The sequence below is a fragment of the Herpailurus yagouaroundi genome, unplaced genomic scaffold, assembly GCF_014898765.1.
Source record: "Herpailurus yagouaroundi ecotype Mexico unplaced genomic scaffold, PumYag 100, whole genome shotgun sequence".
NCBI lineage: Eukaryota > Metazoa > Chordata > Mammalia > Carnivora > Felidae > Herpailurus > Herpailurus yagouaroundi.
In genome coordinates, this window is record NW_024412391.1 from 18,243,842 (window position 1) to 18,265,317 (window position 21,476).

Below are 21,476 nucleotides of genomic sequence, written 5' to 3' on the forward strand. Positions count from 1 at the left end.
TGAAGGCTGCAGGGAAGAATCCTTCCTTGCCTCTTCCCAGCTCCTGGTGGCTCCTGGCCATCCTTGGCGTTTCTTGACTCGCAACTACCTCACTTCAATCTCCACGTCCACTATCACATGGCTTTCTGTGTCCCATCCTCTTCTGATAAGGGCACCAGTCATTGAGTGTAGGGCCCACACAAATCCAGTATGATCTCATTTCAACTTCAATTACATCTGCAAGGAACTATTTCCACCTAAGATCACATTCTGAGGTTCCAAATGGACATGAACCGGGGGGGCAGCAAACTACAGAGCCCACAACACCTATCACCATGAAAATACCAGGAAAGACTGCCCAAGCCAGCAATCCTCATGAAATAACATTGCAAAACTTTAGGCATACCTGAAAACTTACCAGAGAAAAGTTAACTAGCAAGCGAAAACAAGAAGGCAGTTCCAGGTATCAATAAATGAACTTGTTTCAGATAAGAGCAAAAGACTTCACTCAGACTTTAAACACATTAAAACAAGGAGCTTACAACTACACGACCCAAATTATGAAGATATGGTCCGAAAACACCATTTCTATCACCCGGATGTGAGGAGTTGACGAAACCTCCACCTTAGAACCAACAAACACTGTATACACTGCCTTCTTGTACATACACAGGTTGGTTATGCCCTCGGCAAAGAAACATGCAAGTAACCAGAATTATTAGCCTAACTCTCCGAATGTAAAAAACACAAACAAATCAACAAGAGAGGTCACAGAGAAGGAAACCCTGGAAAGTCAGTGCTTAAAAATGGAATTCACCGATTCTCAATGATGTATTATTTTGCAAACACGTACAGGATGTTTTCTTTAAGAATTTTTTGTTATTAGAAAAGTTACATGCACTGTCTCTCTATAGGTCCTTTTAAGATGAAACTATTGGAGAAAATAATATTGAGAAAGATAGCAAGAGTCAAGTTTCTTTTCCAGTTGAGTACATCCATACCCCATCCCACTTTACACTCGTCTACAACATGAGACATTCTGTACACTGTCACAGAGCGCAAGTGCAAAAGAATCTAGTCTCTGTAAACCAGGAGGTATAGAACGTTCGAAGATTTGCAATTCAGCACATTTTGTAAGGTTTTTGGCACATAAGGGTTATTTTTAAAGAGGGAAAAAAAGGCTGTCCTCTCCCTACCCCCAAACACAGCTGAGCTGATTCAGCACAAATCTCCCCCTAAAATAAAATCCTAGTTTGCAGAGAATAAGCATGGAAAGTTCCAGCCCCAAGGACGACATTTCAGAAACCTAGCCAAAAAGATCTGGAGTGGGTGGCTTAAGAGAGACTGACCACAAATCATGTTCTAAACAGAAGAACTTTCACCAGAAAACTGTGAGCAACTTGGGAGTCCAGGGAAGAGTCTTTAATTATAAGCAGAACAACATAAGAGTATTACCCAGATCAGAGAATCTCGAGGATTCTGGTAGCTAGTGAATCATTTCTCACAGGTGAGCATACAGAAATTTCCAGGAATGCAGTTGAAGGTTTTAGTTTTTTTCATTTAACTTAGAGACAGATGCTTTTTGAAGAGGATATTACAATATACCTCATACAAATACCACACTTTCACCAAGAAGCAATGTGCTCAGCTACACATCCTGACGGCCCTGAAAGCGCAGAGGTACTTTTCAAAAGCTGCACATAAAACATTCAAGAACTCATTACTTAAAAGGCATTTAGGTGGCAGCAGATAGAAAGCTACCTTGCCGAGAACGGCCAAATTTTCAGAAACAGACAACTCTACAGTTTTGTTAATTACTTTCACTAGATAAGTGAGCTAACGAATCAAGGATCATTCCCAAAGTCCATAAGGTAAAGGGCATGTAGATGACCCTTGGTCTCCAATGCATCCTGACACATTGCCTTCATGTCTAAGTGGGAGAAGTCTTACTAGAAAAAAGCAGTCAGAAATTATAAGTCATTCAAGTCATCTCTGGATTTGGCGAATATCTACAGTCATTTATTCAAAAAATTTACAGCCACATTGATGGTAACAGCTGGCCCAGAGAAGGCAAGGACAAGCAACCTCGTATAAACCTGTCAATTTAAATCACAACTCATTCACAACCTCAGGGCCTGTTTTGATCACTAATGTAAAGGACTTTTCCATATCATGAGTGAATCAAATTAATACGAAGTGGAAAATGAGGAGATGACAAAGGAAATGTTTATAAAAACCAAACTAAAATACATCGCAGGTAATTAAGAACAAAAATCCACTGACTTCCAGCTTTGCACTCAACACAGCTGATTAAGTAACACACTGCAAAAGACAGAACTTAGAAGTGTTTTTAAGGAAAAGGATGGCCCTGTTAAATAACAAGCAAGGAGTGAAGGAGTTCCTCCTCAAGAAAGCTCCAGGTCCTTGAAGAGCTTCCAAAAGTTGAGTGAAAAACTGCTTCTGCTAAGGAATGTTCCTTCAGAGGTACCTTCAGAGATCTGTCCTTGCACAGGGGAAGGAGCACTGAGTGCGCCTCAACTACTCCCTGGCTTTGGGCCAAGATGAAAAAGCAACCTGACCTTTCCTTTCTCCCAGATGCTCCCAAGTCACACCTATGCCAAGAGATCAAAGAGAAAAGGAAATCAAGCCTCAACATTGGCTTAGCAATGTTACCTATGACCTCACATTGTCTGTGTAACTAGCAGAAGAACATGTAATCTGACATAGGTTTCTCCAAAGAACAATTTGATGAAACATCACTTCACGGGGACATCTCAAAGACTAATGAGATCATGTCTAGAGGGCTGAAGGCATTCAAAGGGCTGATCTATGGTGCTCTTATTACCTGCTGAGATCTGTAGACTAGGATCCTACAGCTACAGAAATCAACTTCTTGTAGTATGCCAGGTATGTGTTATATACAAGAACTGATGTTATCCCAAAGAGGACCATGACCCTATGTATCTACATTATTCAGTAACACAACATGGTGGTGGGCCTTTCTAGACCTTTAATTTAGCACAGCAATGAAATGCATAGACACCTAGATAAAACACTTAATTTCTATGAGCTTTAGTTTCTTTACCTGTAAAAATAGGAATGATATATCTTGGGATGGAGTAAAATTAAGTAAATTAAGTAAAATTAAATACTCAGTGCTTACCACAAAGGCCAATGAATGACAGCTCTGACCCTGTTAAGCTTGAATGAGCGTTATGTAAAGTGTCCCAAGAAGTCTGTCTAGTTCACAGTACAAATTGGAACAGCATGAAAATCATACGTAAGTATTCACCAAATTGCGAACAAGCCACATCTTCATCTATAGTTGGCATCCTAAGGAAATAAGGCTATTAACAGTAGTTGGGTCACCAACTGGTTCTCAAAGCACATTAACCCAGAAATAGAGGGAAGATCATTTATATGTAGTATCAACCATTTCCAGGTTGACTCAAGAGTCCTGACACGAAGAGATAATCTCGTGCCACGTCTTCCACATCTGGCTAACCCTAGGCAAATCAGGTAGGGCCAGTTCCTACCACCCTTAATATATTCATATCTGGATCCACACAGCCTTCATCCCATTGCTCCCATTTTCCCCTAAAATTAATTGATTTGGAAGAAATTTATTGAGCACCTACTGTGCATCATAAACTGCATGTACTGAGCAAAACAGATGTGGGCCCCAGTTGGCCTAATATAATGAATCTAAAAAGAGAGAGATAGTAACAGAGAATCTCTCAAATACATTAAGATGTGAAAAACTGGGAAGAAAATATTAGAAAAGGGGGGTCGACTTTCTCCACAAAGTCAATTTTAAATTAAATCTGAAGGATAATTGTGAGATTAATAAGGAAGGGGAAAGGAGGACAAAGTGGGTATCCCGAACAGAACAAATTCCAAGTGCAAAAGCCCTGAAGTGAGAGGGAGCATAATGTAGTTCAGAAACCTAATGGAATGCCAGAAAGGGGGCCAGGAGGTAGATAAGAAAAGGGTAGGAGCTTCTTTCTGGGAAGCAGGATGGAACCACATTATGCAGGACCTAGTAAGCCAAAGGAAGCAATGAGAAGCCAAAGCCTTAGGCAATGGCAGAGCACAATGTTACTGTCATTGGTGAAGCTCCCAGTAGCTGCAGGTGGAGAATGGACTGCAATGGGAAAGAGTGGCTATGGGAAAAGCATTAAAAAAGTTCCAGGAGCCTCAGTGAGAGGAGATCTAAGACAAGACAGCAGCAATACAATGGAAGGAAGAGGAAATGCACATATTTACACAGCAGGAGTTGGTGAGGGACTGGAATAAGGGGGTTAAGGAAGAGAGGGTGTCAAAGATGTCTCCAACAGCAACAGAGAGGCATGACTTCCAGAACACGGGAGGAGCCCCAATTTTCTGACAGGATATCACAACTTTGGTTTTGGACATGACGGATTTGTGAGTCTGGTGCACATGAAGATCATTTCCATCTACCCCAAGGAGTTCCATGACCCCAAAAGTACGAACTTCAGGAAGAAAAGTACAAACTTTCCAAAAGAGAAGAATCATCTAAAGCAATATGATTTTGAAATAACTCCTGGTATTATTTATATCCCAGTAACTTTCCAAGTATCTGCATTTATCAAGAAAAATGCTCAATTTTCAGTGGAGATAGGAGAGCCTGGACTGAGCATATAATCCCAGGGACGAAGCTTCCATGCACTCTTGCTTCTTGCAATTCCATCTCTTCCACCTGTCCATTTTTGACCCCTCAACTGTCCAAACAAGTTACAAGTCTGAATGCAACAGTTCCCATGGTGATGGAAACTGTGCAATTAAGGGACAGAAGTTACAGTGATTTAAAAGTCATCTGTAAATGCTGTATTACATACACTTAAAATATTTTGAGATTCTACTTTCGAGATTCTATGAGGTAGCTGGGAGAAAATTCCCAGTGAAGATCCCAGTTACCATTACCTTCTTCCACTGAGAACAAAATGACTTAGGCACCCACACTCTTCCTTTCAATAGACTGACCTTCTCTAAGGAAGAAAAATATATATACACAGAAAGACACTGCTCCTGCTGCTAGAAGAAGGCTGCAGCCCTGGTTATTTTTGGAGGACATCATTCTCACCATCTTATACACACCTAGGATATCACACCACAAAACTGAAAGATGTGTGGAAGTTACCATGGATTCCATTTCTCCACTATATTGGGGCCATGAAGAACCCCAGAAGAAAGTAACAAGACAGTTCTTCACCATGCATATTCCTTAGTCAAGATTTCAGTGAAAGCACAGATGGCAGATGGTAAACAGAGGATGGGGAGGGAATTCTACCAGGCAGTATGGCAAGTCAGACAGCTTCTGAAACACTTCCAAGATACACACGTATCCTTCTACGTCTCTCTCATCCAGAGAACACACACACAAACATACACTTTACACAACACATACACACTTTACACATACACAAATGCCCGAGCAGGCAATCATTTTGTGGAAGTTGGAAACTTGACACCACATCCAACCAATACTACTCGAATCTGTGCAATGGGCTGGGGGCGCCTGGGTGGCTCAGTCAGTTAAGCATCCGACTTTGGCTCAGGTCATGATCTCGTGGTTTGTGAGTTCGAGCCCCACGTCGGGCTCTGTGCTGACAGCTCAGAGCCTGGAGCCTGCTTCGGATTCTGTGTCTCCCCCTCTTTCTGACCCTCCCATGCTCATTCTCTGTCTCTGAATAATAAATAAATGTTTAAAATAATAATGATAGATTTTATTTTTTATTTATTTATTTATTTATTTATTTATTTATTTATTTATTTATTTTTCAACGTTTTATTTATTTTTGGGCCAGAGAGAGACAGAGCATGAACGGGGGAGGGGCAGAGAGAGAGGGAGACACAGAATCGGAAACAGGCTCCAGGCTCTGAGCCATCAGCCCAGAGCCCGACGCGGGGCTCGAACTCACGGACCGCGAGATCGTGACCTGGCTGAAGTCGGACGCTTAACCGACTGCGCCACCCAGGCGCCCCTAATAGATTTTAAAAAAGAGAGATAATCTAAAAAGAAAAATCTGTGCAATGGGCTGATGGCAATCAAATTAGTTGCACGCTGATTCACATCTCTTGACCTCAGAGCCAGTTAAAAAAAAATTGATAACTGAAAAGGGGAGGCTGTGCTAGATTCTATAAGAAGCAGCAGCATTATTAAACACAACACCACAACAGACTGGCATCTGGAAAAATATGAAAGGCTAATATCCTAGATTCTGGTAACAATCCCACGAGACAGGGGAAGGCAAATAATATTCCTAGTTCACAAGTGATGAAACCAAGGCTGAGAGGTGCGTGGTTCCATTAATTAAGGCACTTAGCGGGGCGCCTGGGTGGCGCAGTCGGTTAAGCGTCTGACTTCAGCCAGGTCATGATCTCGCGGTCCGTGAGTTCGAGCCCCGCGTCGGGCTCTGGGCTGATGGCTCAGAGCCTGGAGCCTGTTTCCGATTCTGTGTCTCCCTCTCTCTCTGCTCCTCCCCCGTTCATGCTCTGTCTCTCTCTGTCCCAAAAATAAATAAACGTTGAAAAAAAAAATTAAAAAAAAAAAAAAATTAAGGCACTTAGCCAGAATTACACCTTGGGAATGAATTGAAGTGAATTTCCATTAACTGAAATGGAGACCACTGAACCCAACAAAGCACCTCAGCAGTTTACCTTCAATCTTATTTCTCTACATTCTAGAAACTCCTCAAAACTGTCATATTATAGACTCTCTGGGATGGTCAAATAATAGTCTGGGCAGAAAAGATGATTTTACCTCCATTATCTTGCTTAAGCTGTGACAGGCTGCCCTAATCAGCTTTCGTGCACAGAGGCACATAGGCACACATGCTCCCTCTCGGTGCCTCTTAATCACCATGTGCCATGCTGAACAGCTGCAGAGGTCTGAAGGGAATTGGCAGAAATGTGCAATGATGTGCTAGCCACCCCCCTGAGGCAGCAACTGCCCTGCCTGCTCCCAGACTCGAGAGTAAACATGGGTGTTCGCTGTCGCAACTGATGGGCCCAGAAGACAGGCAAGTGGTTTCAGGTGGTGAGTCAGGAAAAGCAGTTTGCATCAGGAATGTTCCGGCCCAGCAGAGCTGAGCGGCATCCTACTCCCCACGCAGGGATATGGTATTCATCATTTATACAATGTCACCGTGGGGGACAAAACTTGGGCTCAGCACAAATAGAATCCAATCACTCTTATGCAGAAGAACCAGTAAACAACGCTTCTCCCACCAAGAAGGAACCTAATTGCTTAAGAATTGCCATCATATCTGCACTTGAGGTCGGTCCTTCTATCCACAGACAGAGGTCTTTACAGAGGCCTGGACAGGTTCTGAGAGCAGAACCTTGGGCTAACCTTCTAGGACCACTCAGCATTGGCTGCAATAGCTGTGATCGATGCTCCCACGGATGAAACAGAATCAGGCAAGGGCACTATTAAAGAAACCAGGTGGATGTCAGAACACACGCCACGCAAACAGCTGCACAGGAATCAAATATGTGCCACCACTCCTTTCGAGGTGATTTTGGATGGATTTCAATAGAAATCCACACTTTTGAGGGAATTCCTTGTTTGCCTCTATGCTATTGTTTATGAGCCAGTAAATGAATGATAGGATATACACTTGGTGAAATAGAGATGTCGACATTAGATCAGGTAACAGGAGATCTAGAAATTGAAAGAGGCTTAAAGCCATCATTCGCACTACACTTCATGAATGAATACAGCATTCTGTCAAGTTTTATACAATGACAAATGAGCCTATTCTCTGGAGGAACCTGAGGAGATTTAACGTTCGTTTTAGGAAATCCAGTTTAGTTTCTCTGTTTCAAAATTAGCAATTTCATCTCGTGCCAACTTCAAAATCTCTTTGTTATAATTTATATTTCTAGTGACTGTGGTATACAATAAAAATTGCTTATGTTTATGAAAGACTACTTTGGCATTGGTTCAAAAGCCAGAGCCTTATCAAACCTGTCACATCATTAAAAATCTGCATTTAGGTAAAGAATGCTAATGTGGCATTAATGTGTTAAGGCCAGATATACAGCAGAATGGCCTTATCTTTCTGAAGATATAGGAAAAATCAACCCAAAACAAGGTATTTTCCAGAACAACCCTCACTGAAGCAAAGTACAGAAAAGACAAATCACAGTCTCTCCTTGAACAGATTTCCATCAATTGCCATCAAAGGAACGACGCCATTCATTTCCTTTGTTCATCAAGGACACAGACACCTGCCCAGAATATTGATGGTGGGGAGGGCAGGGAAAATAAGGAAATGCTCAGAGGCTCACTCTCAGCCTCCCAGAATGGCAGGTTCTGCAGCTGGTCACAATTATGCTCTAAGAACACAAGGAAATGCACTCTTAGGGTCTCTGAGCTGTTGCACTAGACTAGAAACTCAATGTGCTGCACCAAAGGCTTCGCAGGAACTCCTGGGAAACCACACAAGGCTCCCCTCACACTTGCAGCAGAAGCTCCAGGAAATATGACAAAAGCCGAATAAGTGGAGGAGGCATATGCACCACAGTTCACTTCAGGAAGCACGCTCCCAATCCAGGAGAGCCCCTCTTCTCAACAGCCAACCTATCCCTCAGAAGCAAGGGAGGCAGAAAAAAATAGGAAACTTTCCTTCAATAGCATATCCCGCAGCACCGACTTTTAATGGAGGTGGCTGAAGGGAACGAGAGAGCCAAGTAAATGAAGCTCAGGGCAATATGCAATTATTGAAACTGGAATTGAGCCTGGACCCTGGAAAGAGCATGCTGTGAGGGCTTTGGCAATCACACTGTGGTCAGGGCCCCAATTTTCAATTTCTCCCATGGGATACCACTTCCCGATACACAGACACGCCCCTCTTCGTATCAAAAGTAATTCCACTTGACTTGGTGGATGAGTGTCATCTGCAGGTCTCTGGGATTCCATGACGAGGGCCCAGCTTACGATGATCCCCAACAATTTGCAAATATGTTTCTGTCATCCTTTACCTTTTTCCCAATAAGCTTCTTTCGAAGAAATTCCCGAGCTTCAAACATGTAGGGGATGTCATATAGGGGACGTAGTTTCTTGTTCTTATCCTAAAAGAAAAACAAAGTGTCACATCAGGAATGAAAAACAAAAAACAAAAAACAGGCAAATGAACACAGCCAATAAAACCAGACACTGGAATACATCTGAAATATGCTACGTTGGAAATATACTGCCTCCTCATATCACAGATACTAACTAAGTGCTAGATACACCGTAAATAATTAATAAATATTTGGATGAAGTATTTTATAGGGAATAAGATTATCTTTTTCACATGATAGACTCAAAAATAACTAATGGAGGGGCTCCTGGGTGACTCAGCAGGTTAAGCGTCTGACTTCAGCTCAGGTCATGATCTTGTGGTCCGTGAGTTCTAGCCCCGCGTGGGGCTCTATGTTGACACCTCAGAGCTTGAAGCCTGCTTTGGATTCTGTGTCTCCCTCTCCCTCCCTCTCTCTCTGCCCCTCCCCTGCTCACACTCTGTCTCTCAAAAATAAACATTAAAAAAAATTTTTTTAATAAATAAATAATAACTAATGGAATGTTTATAGTTACCCAACCTGGAAACAACCTAAGTGGTCATCACCTGTATTAACTGTGGTACAGAAGAAGCTCAGTAAGTATTAGGGCCCTCCAAACATTCATAGATACACTATGAATCTAGTTCCATTATTCTGTAAGCTGTTATTAAGCACCTACCAACCAACAGACCCATACAAAGCTCTCTGTAAATACAGGTTATAATCCTAGATTCAAAATATTTGCAACCTAACAGAGTAACACAAGAAAAGATACGAAATGGCAACACAAAGCAGTTTTGAGTAAGTGCTAAACTGTGATATAGACTAGGGACTAAGTGCTATCAGAGTTCAGGGAAGTGGAAAGAAAGAAGTAATCAGGAAATGTTTCACTGACAAGGTGACAAGGTTTCACTGAATTAATGTGAGTTTACAGGGTAAGAAAAAACTAGGAAGAAAATTAGAGTTTAAAAAATAGAACAAGCTAAAGGGGGCAGGAATAAATAGTATTTCAACACAACACTCACATGCATGAATATCGACATACACAATTCTTTCATTATCTCACAGGCCCCAGACTTCTCCCCAAAAGGGTTACTATTCTAAGCACAGAACTTGGGGAATATGAGAGAAAGTTCTAGAGGAACTTGACAGAAGAGGGAATGGGTAGGAAACTGAAGAGATATGAGAAGCATTTTAAGAAATGAATTAACAGAATGGATAGAGCGGATAAAAAAAGAATCCAATATTCTAACTCATGGTGACACATACATGGAGTCTAGAAAAGTTTGCCTTTTGATGGGGAGAATGGAGGGGTGGAGGATGTTAAAAGAAACAGGGAGATGCTAGCTAGATCACTTGCTATGATTACTTTAATGTCTCTCCCCAGCTAACCCAGAAGTTCCAAAAGAACAGAAATCCCATCCACTTCTGTTATTCTGTGACCCTAGAGCCAAGGACAGTACCTCCCCTCATACTCAAGTAATGGCTGGATGAACTAAATACAAAAGAAATATGAAAAATGACATATATATATATATATATATATATATATATACATATATATATAGAGAGAGAGAGAGAGAGAGAGAGATACACACACACACACACGTACACATACACACACACATACAACACACAAAACGCAACCAAGCTAGAAGAAGACTATGTACAGATTTCAGAATCTCCTGGACCATTAACGCTGCAGGGAAAATTCACAAATAAAGAGGAAAATCAAGGACGAACTCCTGACCCAGAGGTGTGCTGTTGCTTACCATCCTGTACAGTTAGCTCACCCGGCCTTACCTTTACCATCTATTACACCTCTGACAAAACAAGATCTCTTTAATTTTTTTTTGTTTTTTCAACGTTTATTTATTTTTGGGACAGAGAGAGACAGAGCATGAACGGGGGAGGGGCAGAGAGAGAGGGAGACACAGAATCGGAAGCAGGCTCCAGGCTCTGAGCCATCAGCCCAGAGCCCGACGCGGGGCTCGAACTCACGGAATGCGAGATCGTGACCTGGCTGAAGTCGGACGCTTAACCGACTGCGCCACCCAGGCGCCCCAACAAGATCTCTTTATAATCCATTCCACACTCAAAGAAGCATTCAAATTATTTTTTCTCATAAACAGCCAACTCCTCCTAAATAAAAAATCTTTATCATTTTAATACCCCATATTTAAACTAATCCTAATGATAAGATTGAGGTCAAGGGAACTGAAATAGGTGTTTCCTCCTAGACCCTGATCAAGCTTTGGTGTCCAGAACACGTTATTTAAACATTTCAATTCATTGATATCGCCATGATAAACCTCTTATGAGAATACACATAATTTGAGTGTGAGCTTCACATTCGTCATCTAACTGCCTTCTGATTCTTCTGGTTCAAACGACAGTGACCAAAAGGCAGCAGCAGCATTATGGTACTCTTCTTGGAAGTTAAGGAGGCACGTTCAGAAATGAACTCAAGTTTCTATTCCTTCTTGGATGTGTGAGCCTCCACATGCTCTTAACAGGAACATCGATGGCCATACCCTGACCAAAGCCCTGAGGTGTCACGATCACTGCCTAATAAGTGAGGTATGGCCCTGAATATGAAAATCTTTAAAGAAACAGTAACACCGAACTGAACTTTTTCTTACAGGAAAAAGAAAAGGGGAAGTGGAATACATGAGAGTTGCCCAGGTAGAGGGAGTTCTGGGTAATACAGGGCAGATATACAGGGTTACGGATATTTTATAAATATCCAGGCAGTCCAATCAAAATTTTGAGTCACGACGAAGGTGCCAAGTATAATATATAAGCCATAAAACAGAGCTTATGATGACACTCAATGATACAGAAAGAATGCCGGCTAGACAGAAGATTCTAGGTGCCAATAATGAACAGGATTTTTCATACAGACAAAATCAATGGTTATCAAAATAAGCCCTCAGGAATAAAGAAGTGCCAGCATATTCATATTTACCACACAAGAGAGGACAACCTATTTACAGAGAGTAGCTGTATAATTACACAAGCCTAAGTGAACAGTATTTTAAAAAGTGAACTGAACAAAGTATGGACATTTACCTTGCATAGCCTCATGATCTGTCACAGAACCTGAATGTATGAACCTTACTCTACTTTTTCTGAAACACCAAAGAGATCACAAGGCAGTATCACTTGATTGGAACTCCAAAACAATGAACAAAAGCTAAGAGATACAGTTTTATCAAGAATTCAGATGAAGGTCACGAGATGAGGTACACCTAAATAAATGAAAATGGCTGTCTGGGGACGCCTGGGTGGCTCAGTCGGTTAAGCATCCAACTCTTTGATTTTGACTCAGGTCATGATCTCATGGTTCAGGAGATCAATCAGGGCTCTGCGCTGACAGCGTGGGGCCTGCTTGAGTTTCTCTCTCTCTTTCTCTTTTCCCAGTTTCCCTGCTCATGGTCTCACTCTCCCTCTGTTGCTCTCAAAATAAATACACAAACATTGAAAGAAAAGAGGGAAGGGGAGGGGCGGGGAGGGGAGGGGAGGGGAGGGAAGGGAAGAAAATAGCTGTCTGAATAAGAAAGACTCAACAGGACTGACCCAAGACAAAATGCTCTCAAAGAATGAAGGAAAAGTAAATACTATACCAACAAATATCCCAATCAAAAAACGGTCAACTTCAGAGTCTGATTACATGTCTCTCATGAAGCCGGGAAAGAACTAATAGCACAAGCAGAAAACAAGGTATCAGAAGTGAAAATAGAATGATCTTGTTACTCTAACCCTTCAGAGCTAGTAGCTATTGACATCTGCAAACATCTTACAAGAGAGATATTAGAAGTCCCTAGGAAACCACAAAATAAAAGCAATTCCTCCAAATTACCAGGCACATAAAAGCCTCTGAAATCTCTAGGAGGCAACTGAGGTATGGAATGTATTCTGAGAAAACAGGACTTTAGCAGAATCTTGCCTGATAAAAAGGACTGTCTAGTTTAGAATCTAATTTACACAGAAATATTTTTAAAAAAATAAAAATAGAAGAGAATTCTTGCTTTATCTGGTGGACAGATAATACACAAACCAGTATGTACTGTAATCACTGTTCTTCCTGAGAAAGGACATGGTACATATAGACCCTGAAATGACTCCTACATTAGAGATAACTTTAATTATCTATACCTCTCACCGGTTTGGAAAGGGAGGCCCAACACCCAAATCTTAGCATCTAAAGACACACCTGGCATTTTTACAGGAGTTGTTTGGCTTATTGCCAAAACGTCCTTCAATGCTAACTTAGAGGGAATGAAAGAGACCTCCAATCAAGGCCTTATATTCAATCCTCTAGTTTTGGGCCTCAACCTGAAACCAAATTTTATCTAGCTCATCCTGTAGCTCAAATATCTAATATCCCTAGGGATGTTCCAGGATTTCTTAAACAAGACCTGAAAAAATACAAACCAGGGCACCTAGGTGGCTCAGTCAGTTGACTCTTGATTTAGGCTCAGGTCGTGATCTCCCAGTCGTGGCATCGAGCCCCATATCGGGATCCACACTGAGCTGGGTATAGAGTCTCCTTGGGATTCTCTCGCTCCCTCTCATACGCTCTCAAAAATAAGTGAATAAACTTTAAAGTAAGGGGGTGGGGGGAGGAACCATGAGGCAAAAAAAACCAAAAAACAAAAAACAACAACAACAACAACTAATAAATGTGGTTCCACTAAAATTAAAGCAGTTCCTTAGTGAAAAGACTTCATGAACAAAGTGACAGGCCAAAGCACAAACACTTAGTAGCTGATAACTGAAACAGATATAGAAAAAGCAGAGCAGGATGAGAGCGAGCTGGAGTGCAGAGCCACAGTTGTAATGTGATCAGGGTCTGTTAAAAACAAAGCCTCGAAGAAGGTATGGGGTTGAGTCATCGGGAGAAAGACGGGGAAAACAGCCAAAGCCAAGACTCTGAGTGGGTTCAAGGAACAGCGAAGACACCACTGCAGCTATGGCAGCATGCACAAGGGGAGAGCAATCGGAGTTGAAGACACACATCTGACTTAATATCTGTAAAGGTTACTCTGACCACTTTGTTGATAACAGACACTACAGCAAGAAAAGGGTAAAGCAAAAAGAGATCCATTAGGAGACTACGACAATAATCTGGGCAGCAAATGGTGGTAGATTACATCAAGGAGGGAGCAGTGAAGGAGGTAAGAAGGGATCAGAATCAGGAAATATTCTGACAGAAGGCATGAGAGGTATGAAAGGGAGGAGCCAAGGACGACTGCAAGCGTTTTTAGGTGAGCAAAAAGAAAAACGGGTGGGGTCATCAGAGGAGATGATCAGGAGTTTAGCTCCTAACATGCTAGACTTCCAAGTCTACAGGCTGGATAAACAAGGGTGGAGTTGGGAGGAAAGCTCTGAACTGAAGGTACACATTTGGGAGTGACTGGCACATAGGTGGTGTTTAAAGTCTGAAAAGGACTTGGGGCGCCTGGGTGGCGCAGTCGGTTAAGCGTCCGACTTCAGCCAGGTCACGATCTCGCGGTCTGTGAGTTCGAGCCCCGCGTCGGGCTCTGGGCTGATGGCTCAGAGCCTGGAGCCTGTTTCCGATTCTGTGTCTCCCTCTCTCTCTGCCCCTCCCCCGTTCATGCTCTGTCTCTCTCTGTCCCAAAAATAAATAAACGTTGAAAAAAAAAAAATTTAAAAAAAAAAATAAATAAAGTCTGAAAAGGACTTGAGGACTGAGCCTTGAGACATTATAACATTAAAAAGGGCTAAGAGAGGAATTTGTAAAAGGAGAGTGAGAAGGAGCACTCAGTGAGCTAGGTAGGAGGAAACTACCGGAGCATTAGGCCCTAGAAGCCAGAAAAAGAAAGTGAATTGAAAAGGAGGAAATGACCAATGGTGTCAAGTGCAGCAAACCAGGGCGGGGGCAGGGAGGGCGACACTAAGATTTGCATGATGCATTAAGCTAAGTAGAGGTCATCCATCAGTAACTGGACAAGAAGAGTTCTGGGTGAGCAGCGGGGGTGGAAGGCTGACTGGAACCAGGAATGGGAAGTGAAGGACTGGAAAAAGCAAGCACATGCAATGCTTTTGAAAATTGTGCCACAAAGGAGTCTGAAGGGATTACGTGGCAGCTGGCAGAAGAGGCAGGGCAAAGAGAAAGTACTTCCGTTTTCCATTTTCGATAAGAGAAAAGACAGGCAATGGTCCAGCAGAGAGCAAAAACCTGACAACGTAGAAGAGAGAGGACAGAACTTCCAAAGCAATGTCCTTGAATAGGCAAGGCGGGAGCGGCTTTCTTTACACCGTAATTCAGCTCAGGTGTGTGCATGCAAATACTGTCAGGTCGGTAGATGTGGTGTAAGAATCACTGGATATTCTGATTACTCTGATTTGCTCTGTAAAGAAAGTAAGAATTGTAACAACTCAATAAGAAAAAAAGAAACAATCCAACAGGAGAACCGACAAAAGGTATAAACAGGCATTTCACGAAAAAACTCCAACTGGACACTAAATATATGAAAAAAGTAATTTTTAATTAATCATCAAGGAAATTAAGTAAATTATGATCCACTACATTGGCAAAAATTTTAAGGTGAGAACGTGGGGAAATGCAAATGCCCTGTTAACCACAGATGGGGAGTAAAAAATGGCTCAAATACTATGGCATCTTGACATGGTGCTACTTGTCATCATTTGGTTAAAGTTGAAGATATGCACCTCTGTAATTAGGAAATTCTACTTAGAGGTGGGTATATACCGTAGAAAAGTCTCATATATGCAAGCAAATATAACAACTCACAGTAACAATGTTTATGGTACGACCCAGAGTCAAATACTACAGAGCTGTTATGCTAAATTAAAGCAACCCAACAAATGAGCAAATTTCAAAAAATATTGAGTAGGAAAAGCAAGTTGTAGAATGCTATAGTAAAATCCCACTTAAATACTGACTAAAACCACACGCAAGCAACATAGAGGCATATAAGCAACAAAAGTATAAAATGCAAAGAAATCAAAGACAGTGGTTACTGATGTGAGATGGGCAGTGGAAAAAAAAGGAACAGAGGGAAAGAATGGGTTTGAGAATGAGTACATGGCACTTCCAACTATCTCTGTGAGGTTTTCTGTCTTTAAAAGAAAAAAAAGAAAAAGAAAAAGAAAAAGAGAAAGAGAAAGAGAAAGAGAAAGAAGAAAAAGAGAAAGAGAAAGAGAAAGAGAAAGAGAAAGAGAAAGAGAAAGAGAAAGAGAAAGAAAAAAAAGAGGGCCTGAAGCACATGTGTCTAATACCAAGGCCGAGAAAGGAATGCCTACTAGATTATTCAACAATGTTGGAATGTTTCTTAAGCAAAAAATGTTTAGGGATAGCAAACCCCAAACCTTGTTTGGTCAACATTTTCCCTTTGCTCAGGGAATACTTTACTGCACAGGAATAAAATATGAAACAAACAGCCATTCTTTTCCTCATAAAAAATGAATTAAATTATGAATTAAAATTAAATTCTTTTCCTCATTAAAAATGAATTAAAAATGGAATTAAATTCCATTTTGTCCCTCAAAAAAAAAAAAAAAGTTCATAGATATATCCTTCCATGAGACAGAAGGGGAAAAATTTAACTACAAATGTGCTCTCAAGTAACCAGGGTCAAAAAGAAGTTTGATTTTTGTTTTTAATAGGAGACCTGAACTATAATAATATTAATTAAAGTAGCCAAGCAGAACTGTACTCTATGAAGATTTTTAAAAAATGACCGTTGAACTAAAATAAGAACAGACATGATCAGATTAAAATGGATAAAATTTCCAACAGTAAGTAATGGCCAGTCCCAGCTGCCCTGACACACATGCATTTTGATAAACAGAGGCCCCTATTTCCATTTGAATTATAGACTGAACATAGGAACATTACCACATGCCCTGGGCATATTTATAATCAAGAACCTTTCAATTCCCTTGGCAGCCAGGAGACAGAATCCACATGGATATCCACTGTTTTATGGTCCTTAACACAGAGTAGCATATTTTTAATAAACGTGGTCAGCTAACTTGAAAGCGACAGTCGGCACCTGGGGAAAGGTTCAAAACTTGGCCAAATGGAAGAGAGTTTGTACCATTCTACCTAAAGGACCATACAGAGAAAGTTCGTATATCCAAACATTTCTCCAGGAGTTGTTTCATAGAAAAAAAGGTGTTTAATTCCTAATTAGCTCCATTTCACCCTGCCAACCAAAGGTAAATAGGGTCTATTAAAGAGACACGGTCTGAGTTAAGTCCTAAATTCACAAGGCAATACATTTCATACATATCTCCATGAGGCAAAGAGGGGATGGTAAACACTAGAAATCAAATTAGAAAAAAAAAAATGAAATTAGAAAATCAAATTAGAAAAAAAAGTGATTATAAAAATTCACAGGTATAAGATTAGAAGGGCTACACTTTCACCCCCATGATTATGCCCCTGAAGTTCCACTGTTTTCATAGGACCCTCAATTTTTCTTAATTTTTCTGACAATTATATTTGACCTTGCTGATCTCATGTTTAAGGATCTAATAACATGTATAAAAACACTGGAATGTGGGGCACGTGGGTAGCTCAGTCGGTTAAGTGTCCTACTCTTCTTTTCGGCTCAGGTCATGCTCTCACAACTCATGGGTTCGAGCTCCACATCGGGCTCTGTGCTGACAATGCAGAGCCTGCTTGGGATTCTCTGTCTCCCTCTCTCTCTGCCCCTGCCCTGCCCTGTCTCTCCCTCTGACTCTCTCAAAAATAAATAAACATTAAAAAAAAAAAACCCACCGGAATTTAAGGTATAATAATAAATACTATTGTTAATGATGGGGTTCAAGTAGAAGGAGTCTGAGAAAACAATAGAAATAGGAAGGTCATTTTGAACTTATCCCTATTCTTCTCACCTCCAACAGGTCATAAAACCTCATGGGGGAGATGTCTTCCTATATTCGGGGGAAGGAAAAGAGCATCCTTATTTCCAAAGAAAAGATGACATTGTGAAGAATCAAAACCAACAGGCCTTGACACTTCCCTAGTATTCTTTCACCCATCATATTTCTACCAGGCAATCCGTTCTTCACTGACCCAGCATAAAAATACTCAGGTCTGTTTCTTAGCATCTTTATCTCCTTATGAAAGCTTCCATGTCACATAAGTCTTACATTAAATAAATCTGTATGTCTTTCTCCTTATAATCTATCTTTGTCAGTTTAATTTTCAGACCCACACAGGGACCCTAGAGGGGAAGGAAAACTTTTCTCCCCTACAATGACACCCTATGACATCTACAATAACAATCCTATCGAGCAGGCTGAATGCTGACAGCAGTGCTACCTGGATGGTGGCAAGGATCAGGATCCCAATTTTACAGCAAAGAACAGGAACATTCCTAGCTCATGTAACAGGTAACAGCAGAACCAGGACTGTGGACCCAGCTATCTCAGAGACCCATGCTTACTGCTGGTGGGCAGGACAGTGTACTCTTGGCTTGTTACTTCCAAAAAGCAATCACCACCTACCAGCGGTTGTCACATTTTGGTGTGCCTAAGTCTCCCCTGGGAGCTTGTAAACATGCAGACGGCCAGGCCCACACCAGATATTGTGATTCAGTAAGGCTGGTATGTGATTTCCTTAATTCTGTATTTTTAGAAAGTAGCAAGAAGGTCTGTGGACCACACTTTCGAGAAATGCTGCTGTATATATTTTGAGCACCTAGCCCCACTTAAAACCATGGCAAGTAAAGGGAGGTTAAAGGTTTAAAAGTCAGAAGCAATACTGAAGTGTTTGATTAATGTCAAATGGTTAAACAAAATAAACAACTAAATAACTAGGGAATTCAGATGTATCTCTGTATATGTAGTTGGAGGTAACTCAATATACTTCTTGAACTTCTAAACAGATAAGGCAACTTGAAACATTCTAGTAATGGTGGCAAAACAAGATTTTCAAATATTCCTCAAGTCCGCTACAGGAAGACCAAATGTGGAATCTGAGAATCAAGAGAGAAAACCAACCTTCCCCTTGGCAGGGAACAGCAAAAGTAGGCATATCCTCTCTCCTGTCTGCCCCGTCCTCGGACACACAGTGGTCTAGACCTAGACTAGCCACGGTGACAGCAAAAGAGAGGAAGTGACAATTCCCCAAGACAGGCCCAGTTACAAATGTCTTCTGGCAACCTGCCAGGAAAACGGCTTCACAGTATCCAAAGAGGGAAAGAAGCAGAGCATATTTAGGCAGCCTCATGTCCTTGAAGGGACTCACCCGTCATCTGCAGTGCATAGCATATGATTATGTTCCACAGGAACTTGCACATCCCCAAATTAAAGTACCATTTTCAAGACCATCATGAAAGGGGGAAAAATGTCTCTGGAGACTGTTCTTCTACTCAATTACATTAGCCAACTAGGAGCATTTTCAGAAGTACTTGCTATTTATTGCTCAGATGCAGTAAGGCCGAGAGAGGGAAAGGAGGGTGTACAGGGGGAGGCCAAATATCAGGTCCTTTTTTCCCCCAAGACCCTGTCAAGACTTTAACAATAAATACGGTAAAGGCTCTACGATGCTCCAAAACCATTATCCAAGCGGCAAACCATATGGGGTCCCTTCACTTAGCTACAAATACCTCTGCAGGCATAGGAGAGAGTGAAATAAAGGAACAGCACTACCCCTCACAGACCTCAACACCAGTGCTCACAAGGTGAGAACACCAGTGCTCACAAGGAAGAAGCTGTGTAACCCACAACAGAGCTGGTCCCAGACCCGGGAAGAAAACTGAAAATAAAAAAGACTCTGGAGTCCTGCCCTGTCATCTTCTCCTCACACAAGGACGGCTTCCAACAAGTAAGAGGGCAAAATCTTTTCCCCCACTCACCAACTGCTCTGAAAATAGAAGTCTGCTCCAAGGGGGAACTATGTCTGTGCCACCTTTCCTAGAGGAATAGTGAGGATTCTGCTGATAAGACTTGAATAATGAGACAGAAAGGGCATCGGATCCTTGAAGAGAACAAAGCTCAAGTTCACTATTCCTGAAGTCAGAGACGAAAGGGCTGCCCTGGACCTTGAATTCAAACATTCCTCAAGCATTTGATGGCAAGAAATGATCAAGAGTAAGTGAGCAGCTTGCTGCTGATCAACAGAATAAAAAGCTGGGCTCTAAACAATGATTCTGGCACCAGCAGCTCCTGGCTGCTCATCTGCCTCAGTTTCCTCCGAAGAATCAGCAATTTAAGAATTACCTGGCATTACACAGGTGAAAAGAGGGAAAAGCAGGCAAAATTATTTCAAAACTCTAAAAATCATACAAGGGATAGATATATTAGTACAAATTGAAGCAACTCTAAGTTCACAATCAAGGAACATCTCAGGTAATATAAATTCCACGGGAAAACCAAATCTATACTTTCAGTGCTACAGAGAAGCAAAGCTACTTAGCTGAGTTAAGTTTTACAACATCTAACATGGATGTTAACAAGAGTTAAAATGTCAAGAGACAGAAGAGACACGCCAAAGTTACAGCACTAATCACTTTCTGCCTTGTATTACCGTAATTTAATTACTCCATATAGGTCTTATCTTCCCTACCAGACCACATAAGGGAAGATTGCTATAAGAGAAAAAAGATCTTTATACTGCTCAGAAAGTGCCTAGCATAGTGCCATATTCCTAGAAAATTCAACATGCTGAGAGAATAAAATGGGGGAATAAAAGATTTATTTTTTTAAACTCAAACTACACTTCTTACAATATTTTTTATTTAAAAAAAATTTTTTAAAGGTTTATTTGTTATTGAGAGACAGTGACAGAGCATGAGTATGGGAGGGGCAGAGAGAGGAAGAGACACAGAATCCGAAGCAGGCTCCAGGCTCTGAGCTGTCAGCACAGAGCCCGACATGGGGCTTGAACTCACAAACTGTGAGATCATGACCTGAGCCAAGTCAAACGCTTAATTGACTGAGCCACTCAGGCGCCCCTACAGTTCTTGCAATTACAGGAATAAATGGAACTGGTTAATAAATATCAAAGTGAATTTACAAAGGGTGGGAGGGAGCAGGGCAATATCACTGTAGGTTCATACCGTTGTTAGCAGAATGAATGCCTCTCATAGAGGACTACTTGAATATGAGCTATTTCTAATGTCTCTACCTTCCGGCTAATATTAAGTAATATGCTATACTCCACAAATTCTATTACTGAATAATGATTAAAAATGTTCCAGGCTAGATATCTCACTGTACAAATATAAAATCTAGGCTCTCTGTAAGCAGTAATGCAAAAGTAATACTCTAATTCGCAGCGTGTAATGTTAGAAAAAAACAAATATACAAAATCCAAAATCAGTCTGCCCTCTTTTGACTTGGCTAAGAATTTAAAGCATTCTTCTGTTCTCTCTGCATGTGTGACACAATGAATTCTATTACTTACAATCTTTGTGGGTAAA

The 21,476-nt window shown here is 41.3% G+C and overlaps 1 protein-coding gene across 1 annotated transcript in view; it reads right to left on the reverse strand.

The window, feature by feature from the left end:
* The window catches only part of SND1 (staphylococcal nuclease and tudor domain containing 1), a 426,272-nt gene that overhangs the window by 262,301 nt on the left and 142,495 nt on the right, over positions 1-21,476 (reverse strand). Inside the window, exon 11 of the mRNA XM_040472057.1 lies at positions 8,989-9,078. Coding sequence (XP_040327991.1) covers positions 8,989-9,078 — 90 coding nt within the window. The remainder of the gene's footprint in view (positions 1-8,988; positions 9,079-21,476) is intronic.